At 36.4% G+C, this 14,482-nt stretch overlaps 1 protein-coding gene across 1 annotated transcript in view; it reads left to right on the top strand.

Moving 5' to 3' along the window:
* The window catches only part of RAB1A (RAB1A, member RAS oncogene family), a 28,688-nt gene extending 14,486 nt beyond the window's left edge, over positions 1 to 14,202 (top strand). Inside the window, exons 2-6 of the mRNA XM_044772588.2 lie at positions 2,559 to 2,631; positions 6,604 to 6,699; positions 11,054 to 11,149; positions 12,994 to 13,125; positions 13,385 to 14,202. Coding sequence (XP_044628523.1) covers positions 2,559 to 2,631; positions 6,604 to 6,699; positions 11,054 to 11,149; positions 12,994 to 13,125; positions 13,385 to 13,582 — 595 coding nt within the window. The 3' untranslated portion in view covers positions 13,583 to 14,202. The remainder of the gene's footprint in view (positions 1 to 2,558; positions 2,632 to 6,603; positions 6,700 to 11,053; positions 11,150 to 12,993; positions 13,126 to 13,384) is intronic.
* Positions 14,203 to 14,482: the final 280 nt, after the last annotated feature.

Consider the following 14,482-nt stretch of genomic DNA (forward strand, 5'->3'; position numbering starts at 1 on the left):
AGTAGCATACTGTTGATCACACTCTCCAGCTGTGTGTATTCAATAAGGGGAAGAAGTTTGTGAGTTAGATTTTGTTTGCCGTTCTCCATGTCTCTTGTCATGTTAGTAAAGCTGATGGTTTGGGAGAGAACAAAATAGTCTTCTTTAGCAATGATTATCTCATTGCAGAGAAGAGTGCTCAGTTCTTCATATTGTTTATAATGGCTGTGAACTTTAAACTGTCAGAAACACATAAATAGTTTTGAAATAATTCTGTAAAATTTAAAAAGAATGTGATAATTGAAAAAGGTGATTTTTTAAAAATTGACTTAATTTCTTGAAACCATAATGTAATTTGTAACACAGTTAGGAAGAATTCATGTTTATTCAAGCCTTATGGTTACTCTGAAATAGAGAAATTGATCTTTAAGGTAATGAATGCTACGTTAGGCAACATCTGCGACCCACTGCTGTTCTTTGTTGTGACAGGTCAGTACAGCTGATTCAAGGGATGTTTATTGAGTGTTTACTGGATGCCTCGCACTGTGTTCAGCGAGATTGGTAAATTCAGGGCATCTACTGTGTCAAAATTCCTGTTAAAGGGGGCTGGCCCCGTGGCCTAGTGGTTAAGTTTGCGCTCTCCGCTGCAGGCGGCCCAGTGCTTTGTTGGTTCGAATCCTGGGCGCGGACATGGCACTGCTCATCAAACCACGCTGAGGCAGCATCCCACATGCCACAACTAGAAGGACCCACAACGAAGAATATACAACTATGTACCGGGGGGCTTTGGGGAGAAAAATGAAAAAATAAAATCTTTAAAAAAATTAAAAAAAAAAATTTCTGTTAAAAACTAAGTAACTATGGTAGTATCAATGATGTGATGATTCTTGCTGACTGAAATGTAAATTTTAACATATACTCATTGCTAATGTCAGTGTGCAGCATTCTTAAGAATTTATTTGATCTAATTAAGGAGGAAGCTATCAGTAGTACTAGAGTCAGTCGGCAGCTTCACTGCCTAATGAAAGTTGTTTGATATTAAGTATCATTTATAAAGGGTAAATTTTTGCAATGATTATCCCCCTCCTCATTTTTTTTCTTTATGATCTCAGACTGGAAGGGATGTTATTTAAAGATTTTATTTTTTTTCCTTTTTCTCCCCAAAGCCCCCTGGTACATAGTTGTATATTCTTTGTTGTGGGTCCTTTTAGTTGTGGCATGTGGGACTCTGCCTCAGCGTGGTTTGATGAGCAGTGCCATGTCCGCGCCCAGGATTCGAACCAACGAAACACTGGGCCGCCTGCAGTGGAGCGCGCGAACTTAACCACTCGGCCACGGGGCCAGCCCCTGGAAGGGATGTTATTTAGTTTAATCCTCTTCTTGAGGACTTGTTTAAAAGCTTCTTATTTTCTTATGTGACCTTTATTTTGCTGCTGACTAGGGCACTTTGGATTTCTTTTTATTCTTTCCTTTGGCTATAATTAGGGACAATAAGCATATTTATGGTAACTTGGTAAAATTAAAAAGATATGTTTTAAGTAATACGTATGACTATGTAAACCTAGGTAACAATGAATATTCACACAGATTATCACTTCTGAAAGTTTTATATCTTACATGTAAATATGATAATTGTAATCTAAATTTAAATCGTGGATATTTGGGTTTCGCCTTAAGTAGGTAGCAGTTTTAAAAAGCTAAATCGCAAAGAAAAGAATTGAAAATCTTATTTACTGAAAAAATATTTGTAAATTCTGGATTTTTTTGTCCTTTTGAAATTGCTTAAAAGAACATAAAGAAGTGATCGGAGTTGGGAAGGATCTATGATTCCTTTGGAGACCATAGGTAGACAGTCTCTCCTCTTCAGGTCCATGAGGGAGTCACTGGGGATCGTTTTTGAGTTAGACTCGGCAATGGTAAAATGTACATAAACAGAGCCTAGCTGTCAATGTTCTCTGAAATAGGCTTTACTGCAAGTTAGAATGTTGGTAAAGTTGTGGATTTGCATGAACAGCCTTTGATTTTACCATATCTCCACCTTAAAATATTTATAATACAGGCTTTCAGAAGTTAAATGATCTTTTTTTTCTTTAAGGGGAGAATTCCAGGTGGATGCTAGGAAAGGATCATAAAAGCTCCTTTGTTTGAGGATTGCTGTGGAATAATGATTTCATCTTGGAATTTGAAGGAGAGATTTGTTTTATTGGCAAGAGGCAAGAACAATGGAAAGTTAACTCCCTGTATTCTAAAACTGCAGAGGAGTGGGATTTATCTAGCATAAGTTTCTTGAGACTCTCAAAGAATGCACGTCACTTATGTTTCCTTGCATTCTTTCCTTGGAAGTAGGAGTTGGCCGATCTCAGAGATTAAGGGTGGCATTGCCTATCTTACTTTTACATAATTCTGTCATGTTCAGTGATTCATCAAAAAAACTTCTGCTGGTTGCAGTTTTGGCTGCTGTTAAGCCATTCATGGGCTTTAGTCTTCCTCAGTGTGCCGTTGGTCTTGGCTGTGTTTTTGTTGTAGAACTTACAATGCAATATGCTTTTTGTTAATGTGATTTTTTTTTCTTTTTGCAGTGATTATTTATTCAAGTTACTTCTGATTGGCGACTCTGGGGTTGGAAAGTCTTGCCTCCTTCTTAGGTTTGCAGTAAGTTGAAATTGAAATGCCTTTAAAGAAATTTATGCATGTATGTTTTCTAGATTGACAAAAGATTAAACAATTTTGTTCAGAATAAATTAATCCTTCCAGAATTTATATATTTAAAGCCTCCAAGTGTACATCCTCACAGATGTCTTGAACTCTTAAATAGAAGAAATGCTGTTACTCTTGAAAGAAATTCAGCAAAGTGTGGTTCTAAAGTCAGAGTGTCTAATACTCTTGGTAGAGGTCAAACAATGTTTCATTCCAACGTAGGTAGTGAGCTAAGGGGAAAATACTTGGCCCTTGTTGAAAGTGACTTGATGGAAAGTGAATCTTCAAGTGAAACTAGTAGAATAAAAAGAGAAAGCAGGGTCTGGTACAAAGGTTTTTTGGCAATAGCATAGTGTTCTATATGCTGAAATTTACAAACAGGGAAATAACTTTCAACCTAATGAATAGAATCCACAGTCTGCTTCCTGGTCTTTATCAACTATCTTCAAATTTAGCATGTTTTCCTTCTCACTGTCTAGATCATTGGTCCTCAGATCATGGGCCAAAGACCCCTGGGGATCATCAAGACCCTCTCAGGGGGTCCATGAGATTAAAGCTATTATCCGAATGCTACTAAACTATTAGTATTTACCAAGTAAATACTTACTTAGTAATAGTACTAAGACAAAAGACATTTGTCTTTTTCCACTATGTTGACATTTGCTCTGATGACACTAAAGCAGTGTTGAGTAAAATTGCTGGCACCTAGCACACACACATCAAGGCAGTGCTAAGCCCCAGCTATACTCATAGTCATGGTGTTTACCTCTGTGCACTCACAGAGCACAGGGAAAAAGCCACTTTCACTTGAGTGTTTTTGATGAAACAGTAAAAATGATTAATTTTTAAAAATCTTGATCCTTGAGGTTCTTTTTAGAATATTCTTTGTGAAGAAATGAGGAGTGTGCATAAACACCTTTACTACATACTAGAGTGTGTTGGTTGTCTTGAGGAAAAGAAAAATACTTGTGTAGTTTGAGTTGCGAGCTGAACTAGCTGCTTTTTTCATTGAACACCATTTTTTTTACTTGAAAGAACAACTGACAGACAAACTATTATGTAGACTTGGGTATTGGGCAAACATTTTCTCAAATGAACCGAAACTGTCACTTCAAGGAAAATATCTGACAGCATTTGCGAACTATAATAAAATTCAAGCTTTTAAGGGAGAATTTTAATTCACCATTGTGAGCTTAGCAGCATCTCCAATACTTGAGAAGCAAAAAGGGCATTCCCACCCTCCTGTCTCTGTTCCTGCTGAAAGCAGGAAGTAAATCTCCCCTGTGAAAGGTGTTCTCCCTGCATCTTTATCCCCAGAGTCAGGGACTCAGGGCTGAAAAGTCTATATGAACAAACTTTGCTCAATACTACCTCAAGCCAAAACTCCGCTTGAGATCCTCACTAATTGCATACCTCAAATCTAAGTGTCTGTGTCCTGTCATTCCTCACAAATTTATTGTTTCTGTGTGTAAAAGATATAAACATTGCTGCTTTGTTCACTCTCCAAGCGTCATCTCTCCATGATCTCCAATATGTGTGTATTAAACTGGATTTTTCTCCTGTTATTCTGGTCTTGTGTCAGTTTTATTATTAGTCCGGCCATGAGAACACAAGAAGGGTAGCAGGGGTAATTTCCCCATCCCTGACAGGAGTATGCAGAAAGATACACTAATAATTTGAACAAAAGGAATAGCAAATGCAGTGGCTCAGAGGCATGCAAGTAAGGGTAATTTAGGGATTTATAAGAGTTCAGTATTTCTAACAAAGCACTTGGCATGTAGAAGTGCTAAATGAATGTTTATTGCATTCATTTTGTTCTCTATCCACTTTCTGTAATACCTGCTACTTATTAGACACTCAATTAAAAATAAATAAAATTTTTAAAAAATGAGTACCTAGTAATGGTGAGGACCAGTTTGTAAATTGCATTCAGTGCTTTAAAAATAGATATCCTTTTACCCAGTGATTCTATATGTGCATAAATGTGAATATATGAAGAGGGTAAGTCAACATAGCTACCTCTAGCCACTTGGAATTCTCTCTGATCACATTTTACAGTTTTTTTTAAGAGACCTTTTTTGTTTTAATTCTCCATGTTCACATCAGATTCAGCATTATCAAGACTTGCACACACTGGCTTCATTTAACCCTTTTTTCCCCTTCTCTTCTTTGGGAGTGCTGTAATGCAGATCCCAAACGTGTCATTTTCCCCCTCTATACTATAATGTGCATTTCTAAAGCTGGACATTTTCTTAGAAAATAACACCATTATCAACTTACAAAATAAATAAATTTCCCTGATCTTCTCAGACGTGCATTGGTTGATTTGGATCAGGATTCAAACAGGATTACAGTTAATTTGAATCAGGATTCAGACATGGTCCACACATTCCATTTGGTTGTTTTGCTGCTTACTCTGTTAATCTACAATTTTTCCAACCTCCCACTTTTTTATTTATGAATTTTTCATGTCATTTGCTTTTTGCAGAAACTGGGGCAGTTGTCCTGTAGATTGTCCAACATTTTAGATTTGTCACTTTGCTTCCTTGTAGTGTCTTTTAACTTGTTCCTTTATCCTCATTTTTCTGTAATTGGAAGTAAGCCCCAGAGCTGTGCTGTCCTTATGGTAGCTGCTAGCCCCATGTAGCTGTTTAAATTTAAGTTAATTAAAGTTGAATAAAATTAAAACTTCAGTTCCTCCTTCTCACTAGCTCCATGGAGCCAGTGGCTACTGTATTGACTAGCACAGTTTACAGAACCTTTCCATCATCAAAGAAATCTGTTTGACAGTACTGTCTTACTGGATTTCAGTTTGATTAGATTTAGGTCCATCTTTGTTGGCAGCATACATCCTAGGTGGTACTTTGTGCTTGCTAAGAGTGTTCAGTGATTTGGGTAGCCTGATCTCTCTGTTCACATCTTTTCACAAACATTTTCACTTAAAGGAAAAAAAAAAGTTTTGTCTCCATTCTGAGTAAAATGTCATAACAGCTACTAGAGAAAAACAGGTGTAATTTTAAAAGTTTAACATTGGGTTAAACATTGTTCACACAAAAACTTGTATACAAATGTTCATAGCAGCATTATTCATAATAGCCAAAAAGTAGAAACAACCCAGATGTCCATCAACTGAAGAATGGATATTATTCAGCCATCAAAAGGAATGAACTACTGATACCTGCTATAACATGAGTGAACCTTGAAAACTTTATGCTGAGAAAGAAACCAAGCACAAAAGGCCACATATTATGTGACTCCATTCATATGAAATGTCCGGAATAGGCAAATCCATAGAGACAGAAAGTAGATTAGCAGTTTCCAGGGTCTAAGGGGAGAGGAGGAAGTGGAGAGTGACTGCCAGCTGGGTACAGGGTGTCCTTTTGGGGTGACAAAAATGTTCTGGGATTAAATATGGTGATGGTTGCACAACCTTGTGAATATACTAAAAACCACTGAATTGTGTACTTTAAAAGGGTGAATTTTATGTGAATTATATCTCAATTTTAAAAAGTCAACTGGAAAATAAAATTGACTTCTAAAAAAATCCAGGAGAGTGACATTATCATTGCTTTGTGGTGAATAAATTAGATGTGGGGGCGGAGCAGAGGATCAAAAGTTTCACTGATTAGCAATTAGAAAAATCATTCATAATTATTGAAAATATAAAACCTTTTGCTGTGTGATGTATGTAAAGAATTTGTCAAGAGATGTTTGGAAAAATTAAAAAATAGCTATTGGAAAAATCTTAAGAAGAAACTGCGGTTAAATGGTGCTTTGTAATCAGAACATAAACTGAGTACTGGAGCAGGGTGGAATGCCTCTTAATGTGTTATGCCTTAGAAACTTTGTTTATCAACTTTGTAGATAAAAGCATAATATTTACTCTATTGAATATTAATTTTAATCATTAACTATTTTCTTCCTCAGGATGATACATATACAGAAAGCTACATCAGCACAATTGGTGTGGATTTCAAAATAAGAACTATAGAGTTAGATGGGAAAACAATCAAGCTTCAGATAGTAAGTAATTTTGGACTAGACATTTTTTTGGAAATTATTTTGATAAATTTAGAATATATTGTTACTTTCAAGTCTGTTAACAAGATTAAACTATCTTAAGAATCATCCATCTTTGATAGAGTGGTAGAAAAATGATTTGTCTAAAATTACCTTCCTCATTGAATTTTCTGTTCATAAAGCAGAGAAATACATGTTTTAAGTCAAACTTGGTCCCAGCTTTTTTTCTTGTGCTTTTATTGGGGCGGGGTGGGGGTTGGTGGTGGTCTAAGTTGAAGTTTACCTTTTCTTATAGGAAAAGTATATTTAGCATTTTTTGTATGTCTTTTATTGTGCTGAATACTGTGGAACATTAAAAGCAACCCAGCAAGAGGTTCTTGATACGTGGTTTAGTTGAAGAGTTTTTATTTAGTTTGTTGTATGTATTAAATAGTATGTACCAATTCTGTAGTAACATAGAATTTTATTGGAAAGGAGTTTAGCTTTTCTAACATGTTTTTTACAGCTCAGAAAATGGATGCCAAGAGATTTAATGACTTGCCTACAGTTACTAGCAGAACCGAGTGACCCACAGCTCTCTGTCTTCAATATTTTGTGTCCCTGTGCCATTCTAGTTCCCTTTCCATCCTTACATCCCCAACCCCAAATTAAAAACAGGCTATTGTAGTAGTTCAGAAGTATCACTCTAATATGGGCCTGGGTACTACCAGTGTGGACATATCTATCGTCTTTAAAAAAATCAATCTCTGGGTATCTTTTAGAGTCAGCTTTCAGTATGAGGTAACAGAAAATCAGTGACCTTTTCATGTAACAGATAACACACTAAACTGGGATGTAATTCTGGATTTCAAGTCAGAAAACTTGGATTTGTTGTCTTCCTTCGGGTATTTATTAGTTACAGAGTTGTCAGTTTAACTTACTTCAGCCTTTTTCCTGAGACTCAGTTTCTTCTCTCTAAAGTGAGTATGATGATACATGATTTACTAACTCATAAAGTAATTGTGAGAACCAAATCTTGCAGTTCTATGTGTATACGATAATGTATGTGGAAGCCCTTTGTAAACTTTTGGGCAGTATACAAATGTTACTGATGATATGACATACCCAGATGAATGGATGTTTGATAGGTTACTTTTTTTAGTTTCTCCCTTTCGTATTTATGTTACTGATGAGGAAAAGAAAAGGTACATTACAAACGAATTGTGGATTTTGATACAAGTGAATACACTTGACACTCCAAATTAGGACTTGCAAGGATATAGTTACCAGAAATAGCTTGAAATAATTTCAGCCAGTGAACACATTACCTTCTATATTGATTTTTCCCATTACATGCAGAGTGCCAACTTTCTGCTTGGCATCATAAAGAATATTTCAGAAAGATACACCCAAGCCTCTAATCTAACTAGTGAGGGGAAATGATCATTTGTCTCCATACAATTTGGGTGTATATTTGTGAAATATTCATATATTGATACTTTGCTACGTCTGAAAGGGATCTTAGAGGTCACTCACTCAGTCTTCATTCCATCTTCAGTAGGAATTTCCTTTTCGTATGTAGTGCCTTTTTTTGAACATTTTTGGGAAGTTCATCACTTTTCAAAGCAGCTAGTTTCATTTATAAATAACCTCTGATTGTTAATTCTTTATATTGAGCTGAAGCCAGTTTCCTTTAACTTCTGTCTGTCATTCCTCTGCCTTTTGGAGCTGCCCGAATGAGATTAATTCCTTTTCTGTTGGCAGCTTGCCCTTTATAGAGTGATCATATCACAACCTTCTGCCTCTTAAGTCAGTCATAACTTTCTGGAAGCGTGTTTTCAGAATCTTTTACAATTTGGGTTACTCTTTCAATTTTTAAGTGCCTTTTATTAAAATGTGATTCCTAAAATCAAATATGAGGTATAGTCCAGCCAGTGAGGACTACATGAGAGAGGTAAATCCTCTCTTGATTTGGACTATGACGTTCTTTTCTTTCCCTGTTGGACTTCTTTTCTCATCATTAATCCATTCAAGGACGAAGAAAGCCTGAGTTTACTGCATTTGCTGTCTCAGTGGCCATATTACTTACTAGTTTGGATCTTGAGGTTTTTGGTTTGTTTTTAAAAGAAAAAAAGTCTTATTGTATACTTTGTGACTAGTGTTTTTAAATCTAAATGCAAGATTTTACTTTGATAACTTCATTACATTTCATCTTGCTTGGCTTGAGTTATCTTTCCAAGTTTTCTGCGTCTTTCAAAATGATCATGCTGATCTATATTTTAATTGTTCTTTCAGCTTTTCCTCTTCATTGTGCCATCTGGATCTTTGTATCAGAGTTAGTGATTACAAAACATTGATCAGGGCAGGGTGGGTGTGGAGTCCAGTCCCATGCCATGGAAGCACTCTTTCTGTGATTGTTGATGAAGTATTTATGGAAATGCTTATATTACATGAGGAGCTCAGATAGATTTGAGGTTACAGAGATGAATGAAACATAGCCCCACAGGAGATCCTATTTCAGCGGGAGAGACAAACAGGAAAATCAGTTATCCTGTGATTATGAGGGGTAATGAGGGTTATAAACAAAGGGTAATCAATTACAGAGAAAGGTACTGTTAGGATGTAGAGTCAGGAGAGTTTTCAGAGCGGCAAGGAGATGTCAGAAATTTTACTCTTTGGAGGTAATTGCTTAGTCGGCAATTAATTAGTACTAATTCAGTTAATTAATACTAATTCAGAAACAGTTTCTTCCTTGTGCTATCTTTGTGAAGGAGGTAGGTGGAGAAGGGAATATTTTCTTGAGCAGCTTCTATAATCAGCGCTGTGCTAGGCATTTTACAAACATTAGTTCATTTAAACAGTTTAGTAATTTTATAAGGTGAGTGATATCTAGGATTTATAGGTGAGTAAACTTTTGGATGACTCCCCCTAGTGTTAAGTAATCGGGAACCTAGATTTGATGTTTTGAAGTCAGGTCGCCTTGACTCCAAAGCCATGTTTCTCCAAGGATATCCTGAAAGCCTTTGAGGCGCCTTACTGGTACGTCAGATCTAAATAGTCTTGTAAGCTCTCAGGCTAGTACTTTGGACAAAAAAGGTAATGAAGCTGTGTTGCCTTGTTTTTATTTGTTTTAGATTAACGATTATTAACATTTTACTTTATTTGTTTCATTACTTTTTTTCCTGGAGTATGTAAATTACAGACATGATATTTTACTTCAAAAATACTTCAGTATGCATCTGTTTTACAGTGTAAATGATCACATCTAAGAAAATAGACCCTAATGCCTTAATATTATCTAATAACTGGTCTATATTCAGATTTCCCCAAAATTGCAACTTGTTTTTAACAGTTATGTGTTGACTGGGTCTTAGAAAAGGAAGTGATTTCATCGAGTGAAACTGAACCTTTTTTTTTTTTTTTTTTGGCCATTTAAGACATTAGTGGGGAGCAATGTTAAGTTCACAGGTATACTCCAAAACTTTACAATTGGCTCCCGCTAAGAGCTGTTGCACCTTAATCTCTACTTGTTGTAGGCTTCAAATCCATTTCTTTTTTTCTTTTGTGGTAACCATTAAATAACCATTCTGTTACTTCCCAATCAATCAAGATGTTACCTTTTACCAGTATCTTTTAAAGTGAGGTCGGTAGCTATTCTAATTATACAAATTTTTTTTTAAGAAGAAGCCATTGTCTAGGAGCAATTTAAACAAAATTCTCATTTCCTTTGTTAAAACCAAGGCTTTTAAAATCTAACAATTGAGTTTTCCTCTTGATATTTTTAATAATTAGTTTTTAAAACCCAGAAGTTTAATGTAACAATGTAAGCATTTGTTTTTGGTGTTTGAGCCTAAATAGTTGAAGATAGGTTGCTTTTAAAATGAGTTTTATAAAAGTATTTGGAATCATCTTTACATTGTTTTCCCTAGGATTAAAATACCACCTTCCTGAGATGGCTGAAGTGCCGTCTTGACTGGTAGTTACCTGAATTAGGTTCTTTCAGTGCTTTCCAGGATGGTAAAGTGAGCCAGCAAGTGGTTTTGTCTTACGTGTGAGAGTGTACTGTGTTAAAGGGACGTTCAGCCGGTAGCTTTCCTAATCAAGTCAGCCCATCTCGGCTTCATACTGCATGCCTCACACGGTGCTAAGAGCTGTAGGGAATATGAAAAGTATGACATAGTTCCTGATATCAGAGAGCCTATAAGATTGGTGTCATTACCATGCAGTTTAGTAGTGTGAGTGCTGAGGGCTAATGTTTCCATATCAAATCCTGACAGTCTCCATAACTATGTAAACTAAACTATTCTCCCTACTCCTGCCTCCCCCCCCCACTCTATGTTAATGGAGTTGTTTGGGTTTCTTGATTGTTTTATAATAGTGGGACACAGCAGGCCAAGAAAGATTTCGAACAATCACCTCCAGTTATTACAGAGGAGCCCATGGCATCATAGTTGTGTATGATGTGACAGATCAGGTAAGTTCCAGGAGGAAATTGTGTTATAGTAACAAAGTAGGAAGTTACTATTTGATAAATATCACATTCTTTTACTTTGCATATAAGCCATCAGTATTATTTATATGGCAGAAAACTTTGTCCACCCCCAGATAAGTGAATTACATTAAAAAAATTTGTTTCAAAGCAATAATTTTTTTTTTTTTTTTGGTGAGGAATATTGGCCCTGAGCTAACATCTGTTGCCAATCTTCCTCTTTTTGCTTGACGAAGATTGTCGCTGAGCTAACATCTGTGCCAGTCTTCCTCTATTTTTGTATGTGGGATGCTGCCACAGCATGGCTTTAGCAGCAGTGTGTAGGTCCATGCCCAGACCACTGAAGTGGAGCATGTGAACCCAAACAGTGAGCCACTAGGCCAGCCCTGCAATAATCTTTTTAAAACAAGAACATTGTTACTTTTCTCCTCTCCCGTCATTTGAAGGTTTAATGAACTGGTCAACCAAAATTTCTTACTATTTTCCTTTAATAAATAGAAAATTTAGTAATTGGTTTTACACTTGCTTTCAAGGGACTCTGATATATTTATTGTCAACTAAATAACTGATTATTTTGGCAAGAGTTCATAGGGAACTGTGGGGTAGTTTGGTTTATACTGTGTTCTTGGTGTTACGTATTAACAGGACTTTGCCTAGTAATTAGACCTGACAGAATTGCCAAAAGCGGGATTAGGGGTCTCTGCCTGTAGAGGATGTGGTTCAGAAATAAAATAAGCTCAAGGAAGATTTTAAGACGACAGTGAATATCTGAAGATTAGCTGTTGAGAGAAGGTGTAGGGGGATATAGAGATAGTGTGAAGAATGTGGTCCAAGGGTCATAACTGTTCTTTTGATCAGCAACTTACAAAATTTCAGGGTCCTTTTTTTTTTCCCATCAGAGAAAAGAATAGGGAGCCGACCCCATAGCCGAGTGGTTAAGTCTTTGAGCTCCGCTTTAGCAGCCCAGGGTTTTGCTGGTTCGGATCCTGGGCACAGACCTGGCACTGCTTATCAGACCATGCTGAGGTGGCGTCCCACATCGCACAACCAGAGGCACTCACAACTAGAATATACAACTGTGTACTGGGGGGCTTTGGGGAGAAGAAGAAGAAGAAAAGATTGGCAACAAATGTTAGCTCAGGTGCCAATCTTTAAAAAAAAAAGAAATTTTGAAATTTACAATTTATTTTTCTTAGAGCAAATGTTAAATTTCACCTCAACTGTGAAATCATAGCTAATTAGGAAATAACTAGAATCATAGACTTCAGATTCAGTGCGATTTAGAAGTACTGGGTGACTGATATCAACAGGAGAAAAAAAATGCTAATTTCAAAAATCTTAAGTCATTGCCATGAAATATTTAAAAATGAAAATTTTCCTCCCTGAAATATGACTGTGGGAAAGAAAACAAGCATCTTGGGACCCATTCATTTAATATCTTTTGATATCTCTAGTAGTTAACACTGAGTAGGCCATCTTATTCATAAACCAAAATTGTATCAAATTTCAAAACCCAGGTTTTATAGTGCATTTAAATTGCATATTTCCATACAATTGGATTTGCCTGAGCCATAGTTTAATACTGAGCTCTTTCTCTCTCAGATAAGGTATTTGCATCCTCAAGCCTTCAAATTCTGATTTCTTGTTCATTTATGTAGTCATTTTAATGTATCAGTGCACTTCTTTCACAGCACTATAGTTATTATTTTGTAGTTAGTTGTCTCACTAGCTCTTCGTAGGTCAAGAAAGACACTTCTGTTTATCACTTGCTTCATTAGAGCGTGTGTCCAGAATTGTATTAGCGTTCTTAAAAATGTCCGTTTTCTTAGGAGTCCTTCAATAATGTTAAACAGTGGCTGCAGGAAATAGATCGTTATGCCAGTGAAAACGTCAACAAGTTGTTGGTAGGGAACAAATGTGATCTGACCACAAAGAAGGTGGTAGACTACACGACAGCAAAGGTATGTTTAAAGTTTGATGCTCAAACTGAATTGAAGGTGTTGACCTGCATTATGTATGGCTATGGAGTATCTAAAATATGTGCACCTAGAATATGGGTATTTAAAATATGTGCACTAGAACACTCTGACAGTGACAATTCACGTAGTCTCTGTTTAGACTCGGTAAACTTAGTCCTTCCTCACCCCCCATTTCAGGTGATAGAAATGTACTAAGTGAAAAAGATTTTTCAGTGTTAATTGTGCCTTATTATTCTCTTAGGAATTTGCTGATTCCCTTGGAATTCCATTTTTGGAAACCAGTGCTAAGAATGCAACGAATGTAGAACAGTCTTTCATGACCATGGCAGCTGAGATTAAAAAGCGAATGGGTCCTGGAGCAACAGCTGGCGGTGCAGAGAAGTCCAACGTTAAAATTCAGAGCACTCCGGTCAAGCAGTCAGGTGGAGGTTGCTGCTAAGATTTGCCTCCATCCTTTTCTCACAGCAATGAATTTGCAATCTGAACCCAAGTGAAAACAAAATTGCCTGAATTGTACTGTATGTAGCTGCACTACAACAGATTCTTACCGTCTCCACAAAGGTCAGAGATTGTAAATGGTCAATACTGACTTTTTTTTTATTCCCTTGACTCAAGACAGCTAACTTCATTTTCAGAACTGTTTTAAACCTTTGTGTGCTGGTTTATAAAATAATGTGTGTAATCTTTGTTGCTTTCCTGATACCAGACTGTTTCCCGTGGTTGGTTAGAATATATTTTGTTTTGATGTTTATATTGGCATGTTTAGACGTCAGGTTTAGTCTTCTGAAGATGAAGTTCAGCCATTTTGTATCAAACAGCACAACCAGTGTCTGTCACTTTCCATGCATAAAGTTTAGTGAGATGTTATATGTAAGATCTGATTTGCTAGTTCTTCCTTGTAGAGTTATAAACGGAAAGATTACACTATCTGATTAATAGTTTCTTCATACTCTGCATATAATTTGTGGCTGCAGAATATTGTAATTTGTTGCACACTATGTAACAAAACAACTGAAGATATGTTTAATAAATATTGTACTTATTGGAAGTAATATCAAACTGTATGGTGATAAGTTTTAATTCTTATGGTTAAAGGGAAATAGAACCTTGCATTATACTCAAAATGGCCATTTGTGTGTGCAAGCAGGGCATTGCAGACCTAGCTTAGAGCAGCATCCAATATGCTTTCCAGATAATATACCCAATCAATGACCTAGAGAGCCTTCTGTGCTGTGTAGGGATTTAACCAGGCTTAACGGTTCAGGGAGATTTAACTGTATGGAAAACAAGTTTAGAATGTTACCCTATCTAGCCTGTTATCTCTGATCCTTCCCTGAAA

Source organism: Equus asinus, chromosome 6 (assembly GCF_041296235.1).
Source record: "Equus asinus isolate D_3611 breed Donkey chromosome 6, EquAss-T2T_v2, whole genome shotgun sequence".
In the NCBI taxonomy this organism is placed as follows: domain Eukaryota; kingdom Metazoa; phylum Chordata; class Mammalia; order Perissodactyla; family Equidae; genus Equus; species Equus asinus.